Consider the following 17,106-nt stretch of genomic DNA (forward strand, 5'->3'; position numbering starts at 1 on the left):
AGAATCACAGAAATCAGTGGGTACTAACAAAATAAGGAACCGATCGTTGACAAAAATAAGAGGAAACTTGTTCTTGAATGGCGTCCTGCATGAAGCCCAATGTGTACCACCTCTGATATATTCACTGATCTTGCATTCTGGGTCTGATCAGGAGCACCCGTCCAGCCTGACCATGGTGGACCTTCTCAATGTGGCCAGAGACATCGCTAAGGGCTGCCAGTATCTGGAGGAGAATCAATTTATACACAGGTACTTCACCAGATGACCGTGCACTTTGCATATGAATATGCAAAACCATCATAAACAAATACAGTACATGATTTTGAAATGATGTATTGTGTTCTGCCGCCCTGTTTTCCTCCTACCTTAATCAGATTAGCGAGACAGAGAGAAAAACAAACAATATCCAGGACATATGGGTCTGCATATACATATGGGATGCTAATGTGCAAAGACAAATACACAGACAGACACAGACCTTCCCACATTCATTAGCTGCTTCCTACTCAGAATTATGAGCATCCGTCCAGCCGTAACATATGGACCCTGCATGCCTTTTGCCTTTCGTATGATAGCACAATGGACAAGTGATGAGTTTAGCACCAGAGCAGCCAGATGGGGTAGCCGGCTTGTCTTTTTACGGTCTGTATCCAAAGTACAATAAGTCTATATAAGTCTATATCCACATTCCCAGCGGCTGGTGAACCGGAGGATGTGACTCAACTATTTTCAAATCTCTCTTGAATCGGTTTTGCAAAGATCTCCTTCGTGTATGTCTGTGAGGAAAAGTCGATAAGAGGAAAGGTCAAAATTGCTCCCACAATCACATCAAGACAGTTGAAGTGCATCCCTCTTGGACTTCCTGGGAATTGGCCAATGACAAACGAGGCCTATTAAACCTCGTTTGCCCCAACGTGGCACAGTAAAGCCCCATCAATCCATCCCGCTTTTCTGCCTTCGAACCTGTATTAAAATTCATCCTATCACTGTCCTTGAGGCTAATTTCAATTTTTATAGAGGTGTGTTTACTCAGGGTTGAGGAAAGGGCAGGTGAACGAGGAGATGGAGGAGAATGCAGATTTGTCTCAGGGATTACAGGGTTTTGATGATGAGCTGTGGTGTGCTCCAACAGGTTAAATCACAGCTTTAATAATGTCTGAGAATGACTTACTCTGGCTCTTCTGTGTTGCTATGATTTATTCTTTGGCAGTATTCCAGGGTTAAACGTTAAAGGCTATCTATATGGAATAGAGAGCACATCCATGCTTGAGGGATCAGATGTCTACTTGCCCCTCTGCAAATGATCTTATTTACTTTTCGCCCACATCCAACTAAACTAAACTGTTTCCAGGATAATTAAAATGCTCAATTGGGCTTTAGCTCATTCACTTTGTCAGAACCCATGTTCTGACGTGGCATTCTTCTTACCCCGGGCAAGCAGGCAATCCTTATTGTTGAGCCCTGTTTTCATCGTCTTTCTTTTGGCTAGTGGATCATGTAATGTTACTTCATTTTACAACAGGCTCTAGTACTCATGGCCACCAGAAGGAAAAAAGCCCTGTGCAGAGATGAGTAGTTTAATGCAACTTAAAGTGTTAAAATAAACTAATAGATTGTTCTTTAAGTGCTGCAGTGAAATGGGTCTTTAAGCTGCAGTTAAGGTTTGCTGTAAATAAGGACTAGAGTATGAAGACAGTTAACGTAGTTTTAATAACATCCCTGTGCTGAATCTACAACAGCTCTGTGTCCTTCCCTTAAGCCCTCAGCTAGCACACTGTGACAGCTACTGCAGCATTTCAAGGCTCGTCCTTGCCTACAAGCAAAGGAAATCATTTGCATGAAATCTTCCAAGCCATAAAACAAGGCTGGATTTAGAGTGTGTGTGTGTGTGTGTGTGTGTGTGTGTGTGTGTGTGTGTGTGTGTGTGTGTGTGTGTGTGTGTGTGTGTGTGTGTGTGTGTGTGTGTGTGTGTGTGTGTGTGTGTGTGTGTGTGTGTGCGCTGACATGCTATGATAGAAATGCTTGAGTTCTGGGAGATGCCTCTGAATGGATGGATTCATTCACTTCTTTTTATGAATAGGAAAATGAATTGCCACAGTTTTGGAAATGCTCTGTAGCTGCTTCGATATCTCACTTTACAGACATCCATTTAACTGTTTCAGTGTAAATTGCACTCAAACTGCAAAGCTAATGGATGCCCTAGAAACAATGCTGTTTATATTTCCTACTTAATGATTTAATATCAAACTTGAAGTAGTGCTATAATATTATAATAGTTCCAGACACTTCTGGCACATTGAAGTGGGGCATCCATGCATAGTGTAGTCCCCTGTCTTAAAAGCCCTCAGTTTAAATCAGTCTGAACTATTACTTTATCCTCATTATGTCATTTCACATCCAAGTTTATCAGAGTATGGAAGCTAAACATCAAAACAGTGCGTTTCTGTCTACGCACAGTGTTTACGTTTGGATCACTGCTTGTGTTTCCTTCCCAGCCCCTGCCCCGTCTCGTGATCTACTTTGAGCACAGTGTCACATGATGTTATTTTGATGTGAAATTCTGGGTATTCATTGTCTTTGGTGTGGAGCAGTGTGCTCACAACGTCACTTCTTAAGAAGAAAATAATGTTGGACGCCCTGGGGAGCAGAATGCAGCATGTGAGCTCTATTTTCTCTTCCAGGAGCCGAGCATACTGTGTGAAAGTTTCCTCAAAGGATAACACCGGCACCCACACAGTGCAAATATGAATTCTCTGCCTGCAACCACTGTGGAACATTTCATTCTTTTCTCTGGATGACCGTGTGGGTAGAGCTATAAAGGCACTGTAGGAAACTACACACTTGACTCTACCAGCTTGCCCAGGGCGACTTGGAGCGTCTGTAGGAGTTTCATACATGGAGCTCTCGTATACATGCAAATATATGAAACCTATAGAGGCATGATATATATTATATACAGTGTACACCCTAAGCGGCAGTGTGTTCTGATAAAAGTGACTAATATCCCTAAATCCAAGCAGTAAGTACATTTAAGTGTGTATGTGTTTTTCTCATCCTTCAGAGACATTGCCGCTCGGAATTGCCTACTGACCTGCAAAGGACCGGGCCGCGTCGCCAAGATTGGAGATTTTGGGATGGCTCGAGACATTTACAGGTACAATTGACTGACTGATGTCAGACAGCATGCAATACTGCATAAATCAGGACCAAGTGGAATGAGTCTAAAGGAGGTTCAGACCAAGTAAGCTCACACCAAACAGAAATAAGAAAGAAAATAAATCTTTGAAAAACAAATGTGAGAGAAACAGCTGGTGAGCGTGCACGAGATACCAGCTGTGTGGAGTAATCCCAAAGCCGGGCTGAAGCGTGGCAGTTGTATTCCAACACAATATTAAAAGGTGTATATATAAGAATAAGAATCATATCACTTTTACTCAACATTCTCCCAGCATTACCTCGGTCGTGCTGCGGAGATGTATCGACACTATAAGAGCTCTCTGCTTGAAGGAAGATTTATTTAGTCATCACAATATTTGGCTGCAACAGAAAGAACTATCCCAGCCTTCCTAACCAACAATTATTAATCGCTGCATACAAAAAGCATCCAGATGAATATTTAAAAAAATAACACCTACGAGTATTATCTAATCTGACAATCTTCGGTTGAAGTGAAACATAATCGCAGCTCCTCGCTGGGCTCTCTGTAACACCCAGCCTCTCTACAGGATGGGGTCTGGGGGACGCCACATGTGTGCTTGGTTTAGGCTGTGACACCTTTGTTTCGTCACAAGAAACAAACGCTGACCGTGTAAGATGGAAAGCAAATACTAGTCTCCAGTGGTTAGTGGACTCCTGTTTTGAAGCCTCGAGGTCAACATTTTGGCCGTCACCATCTTGTTTTTTTTTAACCAGCGGTGACACGAGAGGGTGGAGCTAAGCACGACCAAACGCTGAACAAATCATTTTTTTAGGCGACCAAACTGTTACAATACAATTAACTTCCATGAACCAAAAACACACTGTGAAAGGAAAAACAGACAGACCAACACTGTGGTAGCGACCTGTCAATCACAAGGGAACCCCGCCCTAAAGCATACCCTGCTTTATCGTCTGCTTTACTCTGGGACCATCATTAACCTAATGAACATCGTGCTGTATTGAAGAAGACATGAAACTCGAGACTTCTAAACATCCAGTGGAGTCTCCCCTGCTGGCCATTAGAAAGGATGCAAGTCTAAGGCACTTCTGTATTGTCTTCTTTTTACACCCCGAGGTTTTGACGAATCAAAATGCAGGAGCAAAACCTAAACCTGTTTCCCTCAACAGCAGGGAGTGAACACAATCCAGAGAAAGCTGCTGGACTCAGTGACAGACAATGTTAGATCTTTTTCTCCTAAATCAGTTGGTATAAAGACAATTGGCTACCATGATAAGCATAAGCATGCTGTCTGCAGTTTGTGCAAGTTCATCTGAACTGCATGGACATATAACTTACAATATTTGAGTCAGTAAAGTACCAGCTCTGGACTTGGAAAGGGTTTTTCTTCGCATGTGATTGTAAAGGTCATGGCATTTATCATGAAGACAGCTGGGAACATTTTGTTCTCTATCACACTGTCAGACTGATGCCTTCTTTTAATCTACTTCAGCTCATCTGGCGCCCCGACGGCGTCGCATTATTCGCAGCGCAAACTTTTTAATATAGCTACCACAATTTCACGTGACACCATTCAAATAAATGCGCCATCCAGCAGGGAAATCTTCCAGGCCTTTCATCTGGTTAGAAATTAGAGCGGGGGAAATATGTCACAGCATTCAGCTGCATCAACGCAGCTCTTTCCAGTCATCCAGTCACACGAGAGCAAAGTCACCAGCATCTGCAGAAGTCTAAATGTCCCCGGGGAGCCGCGTCAGAAGACCTTGATTTAATTGCTGATGTCAGTTTTTCAGGTGCCTCCATGTGATTTTGTTTGTTATCTCTCAGCCTGGAGCAGTGGTGCCGGGGCTCGCTTTACTATCATTGGATCTATTTTGAAAGGAGGGGGCGGGGGGGCGTCTGTGTGTTATTTTTGACGTTTCATGATGTGGCCCTCCTGCTATGTGACGAGGGACATGGCAGTCCTTTGCAGGCCGTCGTAGGGGACAGTGAGGGACCATGACAAGGCTTAATGTCAGCTTTTTATATTCAGAGCCACAGGCGGACCTGCACGTGGTACACCATGGACTCCCTGTCTAACGCACTAATTCCCTCACACGCATGCTTTCATAACGGTAAATAAAACAGCTGGGTAAACAAAAGCTGGCAGAAATCATCCTGAAGCAAACAGCCGCCACTATGAAGAGAAATGCACTGTGCTTTCAGAAAATAGTTGGTATTTTGCCTCAAAATGACCAAACAATGGTGTGTAGCATGAGTTTATGTTGTATTTATTAATGTTAGCCTGGTACACACACACACACACACACATACACATACACACACACACACACACACACACACACACACAGTAAAGGCATTCAACTCCAACAGACACAAGTATTAGGCCCCACACTGTGTTCTTCCATCTTACTCCATTTAACAGTCTGTCTCTTACTGTTAGAGAAGCATTAGAGGCAGCAACGATCTTCTCTTCTGTACACTGAATTACTCACACACACTCACACAACACCTAGATTTCTTGGGACTGTATTTAAGTCTTCCTTAATCTGCAGCTGAGCTTTCAGTCCGTGTTGGTGGTGTTAGCAGTAATAATAAATATGTCCGTAAACCCCATGCAAAAAAACAAACGGCCGATGCACTGATAGATTATCTTAGTCTATCTATAGTCTTATGCTTTACTTTGTACCATCGCTCCATCTCTTCAAAATATTCCAGCATTTTCTAATGAGCAGATAAGGGACCGATGAGCACGTGTTCCGTCATCTTTTTTTAAACACTTACAGAGGTCATAAAAAGGTGACTGTTGTAAATATATTTTTTAAGGATTTAGGAGATTGTGACGGTCTGGTTTTTGTAAAGTCCTTATCAGTGAAATCAGCTTTTTCATAGCAACATAAGCAGGATCCAGCGAGTAGCCACTGCTACAGCTGTTGGATCTAATCATCTCCTTCTCCATCAGCTCTTCTCCTGCCGCTCCTCTTCTGACGCTCTTCTCCTCACGCTCTTCTCCTGCCGCTCCTCTTCTGACGCTCTTCTCCTCACGCTCTTCTCCTGCCGCTCCTCTTCTGATGCTCTTCTCCTGACGCTCTTCTTCTGTCGCTCTTCTTCTGCCGCTCTTCTCCTGACGCTCTTCTCACGCTCTTCTTCTGACGCTCTTCTCACGCTCTTCTCCTGACGCTCTTCTCACGCTCTTCTTCTGACGCTCTTCTCCTGCCGCTCTTCTCCTGCCGCTCTTCTCACGCTCTTCTCCTGACGCTCTTCTCACGCTCTTCTCCAGACGCTCTTCTTCTGACGCTCTTCTCCTGCCGCTCTTCTTCTGTTGCTCTTCTCCTGCCGCTCTTATCCTGCCGCTCCTCTTCTGACGCCCTTCTTCTGACGCTCTTCTCCTCACGCTCTTCTCCTCACGCTCTTCTCCTCACGCTCTTCTCCTGCCGCTCTTCTCCTGCCGCTCTTCTCCTGCCGCTCTTCTCCTGACGCTCTTCTCCTCCCGCTCTTCTCCTGTCGCTCTTCTCCTCAAGCTCTTCTCCTGTCGCTCTTCTCCTCACGCTCTTCTCCTGTCGCTCTTCTCCTCACGCTCTTCTCCTGCCGCTCTTCTCCTGTCGCTCTTCTCCTGCCGCTCTTCTCCTGCCGCCCTTCTCCTGCCGCTCTTCTCCTGCCGCTCTTCTCCTCACGCTCTTCTCCTGCCGCTCTTCTCCTGTCGCTCTTCCCCTCACCCTCTTCTCCTGCCGCTCTTCTCCTGTCGCTCTTCTCCTGTCGCTCTTCTCCTCACCCTCTTCTCCTGCCGCTCTTCTCCTGTCGCTCTTCTCCTGCCGCTCTTCTCCTCACGCTCTTCTCCTGCCGCTCTTCTCCTCACGCTCTTCTCCTGCCGCTCTTCTCCTGCCGCTCTTCTCCTGTCGCTCTTCCCCTCACCCTCTTCTCCTGCCGCTCTTCCCCTCACCCTCTTCTCCTGCCGCTCTTCTCCTGTCGCTCTTCTCCTGTCGCTCTTCTCCTCACGCTCTTCTCCTGCCGCTCTTCTCCTGTCGCTCTTCTCCTCACCCTCTTCTCCTGTCGCTCTTCTCCTCACGCTCTTCTCCTGACGCTCTTCTCCTGTCGCTCTTCTCCTCACGCTCTTCTCCTGTCGCTCTTCTCCTGTCGCTCTTCTCCTCACGCTCTTCTCCTGCCGCTCTTCTCCTGTCGCTCTTCTCCTCACGCTCTTCTCCTGACGCTCTTCTCCTCACCCTCTTCTCCTGACGCTCTTCTCCTGCCTGCTTCTGCAGCCAGACCCCTTAACTGTTGCATCCCTGAGCTGCCCGAGAGGCCGCCAATAGCGATGCTGAATCCCCACAGCACAAAGTTGCTGAAGGTCGGTATCAGCAACTCTTGAAAGAAAAAGACTTTGAGAAAATCCGAATCGATCTGATAAAGCCGCCACAACAACATCTCGCCCTAGAGAGAGAGACGGCTCATGAGCGAGGTCCAAACAGAACCTGCTACCACTCCCACCAGCGCAACTTCAGCAGAACCGGCAGGTGAAACACTTTTATGAGTTTTCATGAGTTGATGTTAGCTTCAAGATTAGATGCTTGATGTTATAACTAATGAGGAAATTAGGAATTAAATAAGCATTAATTAGGTTTTGACCAAAACTAAGATCCCCTAAAACTAGAAAGGAATGTTTGAGTTGCTTCACAATCTTCCTCGGTGCTTCTTCCTCTCTACTGGTGAACGGAGCTTTAATCTATTCAGATGCAGGTTAATGTGTAAACCTGTAGCAAAGATATCCACACTGATTCTACCTGGTCACACCTGGTCACACCTGGTCACACCTGGTCCACGTTCTTCATTCATTGTCCTCATTTATTCATCATTTATCTTTCTGTTTTAATAGTTTATTTTTGTAGTTCAACAAACATTTCATTCGTAAAGAACTATATCCTGTGATGTGTGTATGAAATATCAGGTCCCTGTATTATATTATGAGACTATATTAACTATGACTATCAATTTATTTTTATGATGGGTGGCGCTCCGAGGTATTAAATTCTGTTACTCAATATAAATACAAAGTGTTTCTGATAGTCGAAGTTGAGCCCCATCACTCTCCTCCTTTTGTACCAAATCAAGTATAAATCATTTTGGGTTATTAGTTATAAATATATATTATAATAATTATAAAATCCGCTACAAGCAATTCACGCTGCAACTGTAATTGCCGGTCTAAAAGTGGAGGAGGTCAGTGCTTTCTAGCACCGAGTTGATGTTGTTATTCTAAGTGATATATGAAGGCGCAGGGCGGTGGTTTTTAGCTAATCTGTCAAGCATAAAGACTCAACTTGGGATTGTTTTTTCTGCTTCATTGATTATGTGCAATTTTCTTCAAGGCTAAGTTCTCATGCCAATAGTTTTCTAACTAAATATTCCCCTTATAACCATATTATCTGACAGCATATCATCTATATTTATCTCCACTTACTGCTCCCCATGAAGACACACAGCTGTAGCTATGAGCCAAACCATTTTCCTCGGGTCGATACTGTTGCAGTTTCTTTTCCTTTTAACCTTTAAACCTGAATCTCCATTGTATTAAATATCAAAGCTAAGGGGATCGGGTTAGTAAAACATTTACTAATAGATATCACCCGCTGATTATTTACTAAAAGACAGCTATTTGTTGTCTTGTAATTGTTATGTTTAAATATGCAAATGAGGCATTATCTCATTAAATATGTGCTTATTTGAAAACATTTCAGGAACAGAACTCTGAACACCAGATAAAAGCAGGTTCAACACTCTGGTGTCATCGACATTAGAGTGAAAGGTTTCTACTGAGGGAATCTTGGATATCTGTTTGTATCACTCCATAAATCAATAAATACTGATACCAGCCATAAGAAAAAAGCATTTTCTTCATGTTTTTAGAAATAAAATGATGATAAATCCGGCTCTGAATGATTGATGAATAAACCCCTCTGTAACCACCTTCAGAATATAGATAGGAATCAAACTGGAACGTTTGGTGTATGTAAGAGATACTGAAGAGGAGATTTCTGTCTCTGTATGAGGGGAAAATATCATTTTAAGAAAACAGCCTTAAAAGATGTGTATTATAAAATTCCACAACAGGTGAAAATAGTAAAAGTTATGGAAGCACAATAATCCAAATCTCAAATTGACCAGTGCATAAAAAATGCGGTTTATTCCTGCAGCGTCTCGCTTTAAGAAGAACTCGGCCACAACGGGGTTTTTTGGATTAAATTTTACAGATTACTTGGCTTGTATAGTTTTGGATTTTAACAGTAGTTCCGACATGTGTTGCCCCTGGTGAGCAAGAGCACAGCTTGAAATCAGTTTGAAATCCACCTAAACTACTGTAAAGACAAAATGTGCTGGGTCATGCAGCCGCAGCCCGCAGGCTTTGGATGCCATATCTGAGGAGCTCAGGCTGCCAAAACCACAATCCTTTTTCTTTTGCTTGTTGTCCCATATTTTACCCAAGCTGTTTTATTCTTTGCCACCCTGTTTTTGATGTGTACTCTATTCTTTCTTTTCTGTATTTAGCTATTATTTGTCCGGGGAATGCCAACTGAGCACAATGCTCTTTTCTCATCCTGCTTCACGTTCACACCTTGGAGCTGCCCACTGCAATTACAGTCCGTTCTCGTGCAGCCATGTGCAGCTCCAGCAGTTACTGCTTCACTTACTTCTATTCTAGTTTTTGAAGGCAAAGAGAAAGGGGAAGTTACTGCTACTCCTTTAATTTCCCAAAAGGCCCACGGATTTGAACTGACAACCTTCCAGTGACAGACCTGTCTATAGGCTTTTACAGTCCTGTTTATTATAAAGCACTTGTTTACAAACAACTGCTGAGGGAAAAAAGTGTCTCATCTTTATGACAAAATCCCCTGGGGCAAACAGATTTACTCCTCTGCAACAGCAAACGATGCCAAATGATGCTTTCCCCAGCAAAACACCACTTAACTGGGATCTTGATGTGTGTCCTTGATGATGGATGGGGAGCCGAGCAGTTCATGTCTGTCCCCGCTGTGTGCCTCGAGCAGGGCGAGATGAACCAAACACTGACCTCCATCAGCACCAACAATCAGATAGAGCACACATCAGATCATTTCTATAGCAACGGCGAGCGCAAAACAGCATTAAAAAAGACTCAGACGGGGTTCGGCCTGGCAAAGCATCTCCCTCCTCCCTCTCTGCGCGATAAGGAGTTCTTAGAGGGTCTCTCCACTGACGTGTTAGGAAGCTGAAAATGTGATTGGATCAGGGGTGATTTTTTTCTTCTTTTTTTTGGCGGTGTTGCCATAGTGACGGTGCTGCAAACTACAGATGCTGTTTTTTTATTTCACGATCGCTTCATTTTCGATAATTATTGGGCAAACAAAACACTACATTACTGTTATTAGCCACATGGTTAGTCTTCAAACATTTTACCATTCAGTGTGTGTGTGTGTATCACACTCGTGTTGTGGGGACATTAATCTGTTTACACAGTCACATTGTGGGGACTCTCCTTCCTATTGGGATACAAGTCCCCATGACGTACAATACAATGTTTGGTCTAAGGTTAGAGTAACACCTCAGAGACACACACTTTAGTTTTGTGTCTGTAATTTCGGGAGAAAAGTAGATTTTGTGTGTTTTTGGCTAACCAGTGAAATATGCCTTATTATTATTATTATTATTATTATTATTATTATTATTATTATTATCTAGTGAATTACTCATATAAGTGAATGTATATGCATGTAATAAACTCTCCCACCTTATTTTGATTTCGGTTGTGTAGGCCATGCTAACTATATATTTTTAGCACACAATGTGTGAAGTAGTTTCCCTTTTGATTATACAATTTGACTTTCAACATGCTCAAGCAACAGAATTGAATGAAATAGCCTCTTAATTAATCATTTGTTAATCCCGCAAAAATGACTAACTTCCTGTGGCACACGCTGTTCGAAATCTGCTGCAAAAGGTAGAGCTAGTATTTGTATCACAGGTTCCCAGAGGAGTGAATGAACTCGTACGTACACAGAGCTATGTGGAAATGAGGCTGCAGTCTCCAGGAAATGAATGTAAGTCAATGTGATGTCCTCTAAAGGGATGGAAACATGACTGTGTGTGTGTCTTTGTGTGTGTGTGTAGGGCCAGCTATTACAGGAAGGGTGGGCGTGCCATGCTGCCAGTCAAGTGGATGCCGCCTGAAGCCTTCATGGAGGGCATCTTCACATCTAAAACAGACACGTGGTGAGAATGCTTCACACTTCTCTCTCAGGCCTCAGTGAAGCTCACCCTCACTGTGATTCTCGCCCACTATATTTCACGCTCAGACGTTTGCATCTCCTTCCTGTTTTTACCTTCCTCTGTCCTTCAACGCCTTTGATCCTGAGCCATATGTTGGGTTTTTTAATTCCTCGTCTTGTCTCGATCTCATCCTTGTCCTCTGCTCTCACCCTTTACAGCTTCAGCTCTAATGATGCTTTTTATTTATGACTAGTTTGTCCTTAGTCTCACCCCCTCTGTCCCACTCTCCCTGTAACTAGTCTGTCCTCTCATTGTCTGCAGGTCCTTTGGCGTTCTGCTGTGGGAGATCTTCTCATTGGGCTACATGCCGTATCCAAGTCGCAGTAACCAGGAAGTGTTGGAGTTTGTAACCAATGGTGGAAGAATGGACCCACCTAAAAACTGCCCTGGGCCAGTGTAAGTGCAGATCCACACATTGATATGCTTCACGTGCCCACAAGAAAAATGGCATCCCACGAGGTCTAATTAAGCTTCTCCAAAACATAAACAAGACAGAGGAGTGCTCAGTTGCACATGATGCATACACAGTAACAGGGCTGGGAATCTGCAGATGTATCTTTGCACTTTTAACTTCTTCTAACGTATTTGTTTTTATCTAATAAGAACGTTTTTGGAACACGTCTCATGTCTCTCTCCGATGTTTCCATCTTCCTCATCAGAAAGAAAAACATCGAGTGGACTTAAAAAACTCATTCTTACCAAAATCGTTTACTTTGCATTTGCAATACTAATGATTTATATCCTGTGTCTCGATACCATACTGGCACGCAAAATGTAGCGATACTATGCACACACACACACACACACACACACACACACTCTCTCAGTATTCACATAGGCAGCATAAAACTAAAACTAAAACAAAAACACAGGCAGACATGAAAGGCTCTGATGATTTGCTGATATTGACACGTAAACGAGTTGAGACCTAGAAGGCATCAGAAAATGTTATGGGATGGCTCTCCGTGCTTTTAATATCGAAACCACATCAAAAGTTTTCTTTCATGTTTGCCTCCCAATTTGGAAGAAGTCCTGGGTAGCTTATACAGAGTTTTAAAAACATTTCCATATCAGCACTGTATTTTCTCTCCCTTTACAAAATCCGCCTCTCATGCCAACTCTATTATAAAACATATAGGCAGATGCACAAACACATTTTCTAGCTCTAATATATACATTGGAGCCAAACTTTGGCTTCTGTGTGATTTCACAGCTTTTCCTTTACACCTGCTGACTGCAGCTTTGCCGATTACTCATATCGTTTTGCAGCCAGCCTTGCATGATAAATGTGTATTTTATTTATTTGAAAAAAATAAACATGGCCCTGTGGTGTTATTAATTTGAAGTTGTGAAACAGTCTCACAACAGGACACAGTGATTAGTGAAAGCAGCAGCAGCTACAGTCGGATTCATCTCAGCATCTCAGGGTTTAGCTTCACCGTTAGTTTATCCTCTTCTCGGCAGTTCCCTTTTACCGCAATCACTAAAACTGCTGGAAGAAAAACCATTAAGAATATTTTGTCAAAAGAGATCAATCTGCCGTTGGTTAAAGCAGCAGGAGACTTGAGTATTTTCAGCTTGTGTGTCTCCCCATCCATGTGTATCTTCAGGTACCGCATCATGACTCAGAGTTGGCAGCATCAGCCTGAAGACAGGCCTAACTTCTCAACTATCCTGGAGAGAATTGACTATTGCTTACAGGTAACGACACACACTGGGATCCTGCTGCCATGCACACAGGATGATGTCTAAATACACGCTAGTGATGTTTTTAATTGTGATTATTTTCTATAAATTTAAACTCACAGCCTGTATTGTTTGTCCATAAAGGACAACAAAAGATACATTTGTATTAAGCATAATGAAAAATGTTTTTCTGCATGAAAAGAACTACAACTACACTGAACTACACTGTAGCTGCCTGAAGCAGCTTTAGCTTCATGGACACACTTAAAACACTCATGTGTTGTCTCAAGCGTAGATACGACACACTTAGGTATAAAGAAGAAGATTAATCACACATGTTTTATTCTAGATAACTCCTTATTTTCTCATAACAGTTTTAATTATAGCTAAAGTTTCTCACCTCATACTTGCATCTTAATTTTAAACGATGATCTTGATTTAATCCCGAACATGAAAGACAATACTGGTAAGACTGAGAAACACAACTCTGATCTCTTATTTTAGGACCCTGATGTGGTGACCATGCCGCTGCCTGTAGAGTATGGACCCATCCCCGAAGAGGAGGAGCGAGTACCCGTGCCCGACCCCTCAGCTCCGACCGTGCTGGTGAATGCCCAGGTGCCTGCTGGGGAGGTTCCCCAGCCGCCCCCATCCTACCCTACAGAGGACACCCGGAGAGGTGGGGAGCACACCCTCGAGACGAGCACGGCGGTGGAGGCCAAAGCACAGACGTCGGCCCAGCCCCAGCAGTACCTCCACCAGCACCAGCAGCCTCACACGCAGACCTCTATCGCCATGACAACCACTAACACTGTCACCTCCACGGCCACCTCTACACTCACTGCCAAGGGACCTCAGGTCACCACCCAGCCCGGCCCAGAGGGGGGCCACATCAATCTGGCCTTCACCCAGGGCCACCCGCCAGAGAAGGAGGGCCACAATGGAAAGAACACCAGTCTGTGGAACCCGACGTACGGCTCATGGTTCCTGCAGCAGAGGAAGCAGCAGCAGCAGCAGCAGCAGCAGCAGCAGCAGAGGCAGGGAGGGGTGGGGGGAGCAGGAGAGGGCAGCGGCAGGGTGCCCGGCGAGGGGCAGGAGCATGTGGGCCGAACTGTGGCTGAGGTGGCGGGGGCGCTGGGTCTGCAGCACCAGCACAAGCAGTTCCAGCATCAGCAGCATCAGCTCCAGCATCAGCAGCATCAGCTCCAACAGCAGCATCAGCATCATCAGCTCCAGCAGCAGCACCAACTGCAGCTGCTGCACCATCAGCAGCAGCAGCAGCAGCAGGGTCTCTGCAGACCTCTGTTACCCCCACCACCACCTCCTGCTGCCCAGTCACCTCTGCTTTTAGATTCAGCCGCCTTGCCCCCGGTGCCCCTCTACAGACTGAGACGATTCCCCTGTGGGAACATCGGCTACGGCTACCAGGAGCAGGGCCTGCCGCTGGAGGCCATGCACGGCAATCCCAACCCCCCTCCTCCAGCCCCTCCACCCCAGCAGGGCATCTCCATGCCCTCCTCGGCAGCCCACCAGAGGGGGGCCTCAGTCACCCTGGGTCGGTCGGGTATGTCCGAGGACAGCCGTCCACTGCTAGTCACCATGGGGACAGTACAGGACCCCAGGCTGCCCAGGATGGAGGGCCACAACGCCACCGTGCTTTAGCCCAGATGCCTGTACCGATGGTCTTTTTTTCACACTGTGTCAGGACAGAGACCGTTTTACACCACCCCCTACTGTCCCACCATTTTGGTTTCTTCCTCCAGTTCTGGATGAGTCCATCAGGCTTTTCCCAGGAGAACCCTGGAGGTGTGTTCAAATCCCCAACGGATGCTAAAGCACATCAAAAAAACTTTGGCAGGCAAAATGTAGAGTAAAGAATAGTTTTAAGAGTTTAAAAAAAAGTATTTTTTCAACACTGGAGGGATCATGACTGAGTGAGAATCAAAAGGAGAGTTTATGGGAAAGGAGGACACCTTCCCATCTGGTGGGGACCAGGAGCGAGCACATGTGCCTTGTGTTCAGCTGAGGATGTCTCGTCTGTGAGGATGGATTAACAGAAGGAATTAAATCTCTATATTTTGCCAAACTTAAGACTTTGAGTCACAAACGTTGGTGACAGTTTGACTGTACTACCTGTGAAGGTGTCTGCAGCTGAAAGCCACACGTGTCAGTCGTACTGCAGAGCCCTCACACTGTTCCTTATCCACAATCCTTTTGGAAAACAGCAGCGTGGTAAATAACTTGTATCAGACTATTTTTCAAGAATATGACAGAATTGGACACTGGATTACCAGAGACATTTATACAACAAAAAGAAACACTGGGAAGAATGTGTTTGTTGGTGTTCGCTTGCCTGCTTGTTTATTTATTCATTTGTTTATTTATTATTTGGAAGTGGCTCTATAAATTATTCATGAACATGCTTCTTCAAATCCAAACAAATACATTTCACATCGACTGGTTTTCACTTTAGGTTCTGTTTTTTTTATGCAGGAATTTATTTTTGGTAATATGGAAATAAGAAAAAAGGAGAGATTGAAGAATCACAAAAGAACTCTTGAAGCATTAATCCTCCTGAATGGTTTGTCTTTACACTGAACTCAGTCTGGAGCAGCAACACTGACGCAGGTCGGGGAGAACAGAAGAATATAACAGATTAAAGACGAGCCACCCTCAGCAACATTTAAGAGTTCAACTTTTGCTCTTGCTGGAGATTTGTAACAGGTCGTCGCCCCGGTACTATATCGCTGCTCTGCAGACTCTGCTTTTGTTCACAAGTCTCTTGTTGAAAGAGTACTTTGAGACAGTGAAGTTGAGGCTTTTCTTTTTCTTATGGCTTCTTCACTAACCTTTTATGAATTATGAGTTTTCCCCTTTTTCTGTCCGGATTTAGAAACACAGTGGATTTTGCTGAATCAATCTTAACCTTCAAATTGCCATCTCAAAGCACTCTACGTTCCTACATTTACATATATTATCTTTTCTATTATAGGATGACTGTTGTGGAATACAAATGAGTCCGAGTGAAAAGTTTGAATACAAACTGCTTTTGCTCCACACGTGAATGAAAGCTGAGACCCATTTGAGTGTCACTCCGCTCATGTTCACACACATGGTGTCTGTGTTTAATGTCTGCTTTTCTCAGTGCAAGGACACGTGCATACAGTATATCTATCAGCACTGTGTTGATATTTCGGTGGATGATGACATGTCAGGTTTTTTTATGCTTTTGCTTGACTGTATTTGGCAATCCTGTCATGTGTGTGTCATGACGCTCAGATTAAGACAAATGCATTCCTGTAGGCCAATGAAAAGTATCTTTGCTTTGTCTCCTGTGTTAAATGCATTAATTGTGTGTTCCCTTCACAGCTCCATTGTTGGATATAAAAAGACAAACTGAACTGCACCTGTAAATGTTGTAATTATAAAGTATTGTACTATGGCTCTGGTAAAAGCTGTAAATTGCCCTTCAGAAGACATTCGCTAAAATTAATAAATTACTATATAATAAATGTGTCTACTGCGCTCTTTGGAAATGGGGCCAGATTCAGTGATTACATTTTTTATATCACAAGCATCCACCACAGACACACAGCAGCTTATTAAGTGTAACATTAGTAACTACCGTAGCAGTGCAGTAAGATCAAATCTTCATTGGCCACGTCTGCATCACTTCACGACTTGTAGTGTGACGGCAGTAGCTTTGAAAGTTATTGGCAGCACAAGCGATTGTTGACACTAAGTGTTTTTGGTGAAAGTCGGCAGTAATGGACTCCAGAGGATCATTAAAACAAGTCTTCTGTGCGCCGGCTCTTTAAACTTGTGCTGTCATGAACCCTATGTTATATTAAAGCTCACAGTTTAGCATAGTGCTATTCAAGATGCACGTTTATTATTGAGATCCATCTGCCGACACACAAAACCCTATTTAAGCGGAAACAATGGTCTGAGTCTCCCTGACAAAT

At 44.1% G+C, this 17,106-nt stretch overlaps 1 protein-coding gene across 3 annotated transcripts in view; it reads left to right on the forward strand.

Annotated features, from left to right (window-relative positions):
• The window catches only part of alk (ALK receptor tyrosine kinase), a 225,874-nt gene extending 209,227 nt beyond the window's left edge, over positions 1 to 16,647 (forward strand). For all 3 annotated transcript variants that reach the window (XM_029460140.1, XM_029460141.1, XM_029460142.1), the window contains exons 23-28: positions 152 to 249; positions 3,062 to 3,154; positions 11,297 to 11,398; positions 11,717 to 11,851; positions 13,066 to 13,156; positions 13,646 to 16,647. In XM_029460140.1, the coding sequence (XP_029316000.1) occupies positions 152 to 249; positions 3,062 to 3,154; positions 11,297 to 11,398; positions 11,717 to 11,851; positions 13,066 to 13,156; positions 13,646 to 14,803 (1,677 nt within the window). In that variant the 3' untranslated portion in view covers positions 14,804 to 16,647. The remainder of the gene's footprint in view (positions 1 to 151; positions 250 to 3,061; positions 3,155 to 11,296; positions 11,399 to 11,716; positions 11,852 to 13,065; positions 13,157 to 13,645) is intronic.
• The last annotated feature ends 459 nt before the right edge of the window (positions 16,648 to 17,106 follow it).

Source organism: Cottoperca gobio, chromosome 22 (genome assembly GCF_900634415.1).
Source record: "Cottoperca gobio chromosome 22, fCotGob3.1, whole genome shotgun sequence".
Taxonomy (NCBI): Eukaryota; Metazoa; Chordata; class Actinopteri; order Perciformes; family Bovichtidae; genus Cottoperca; species Cottoperca gobio.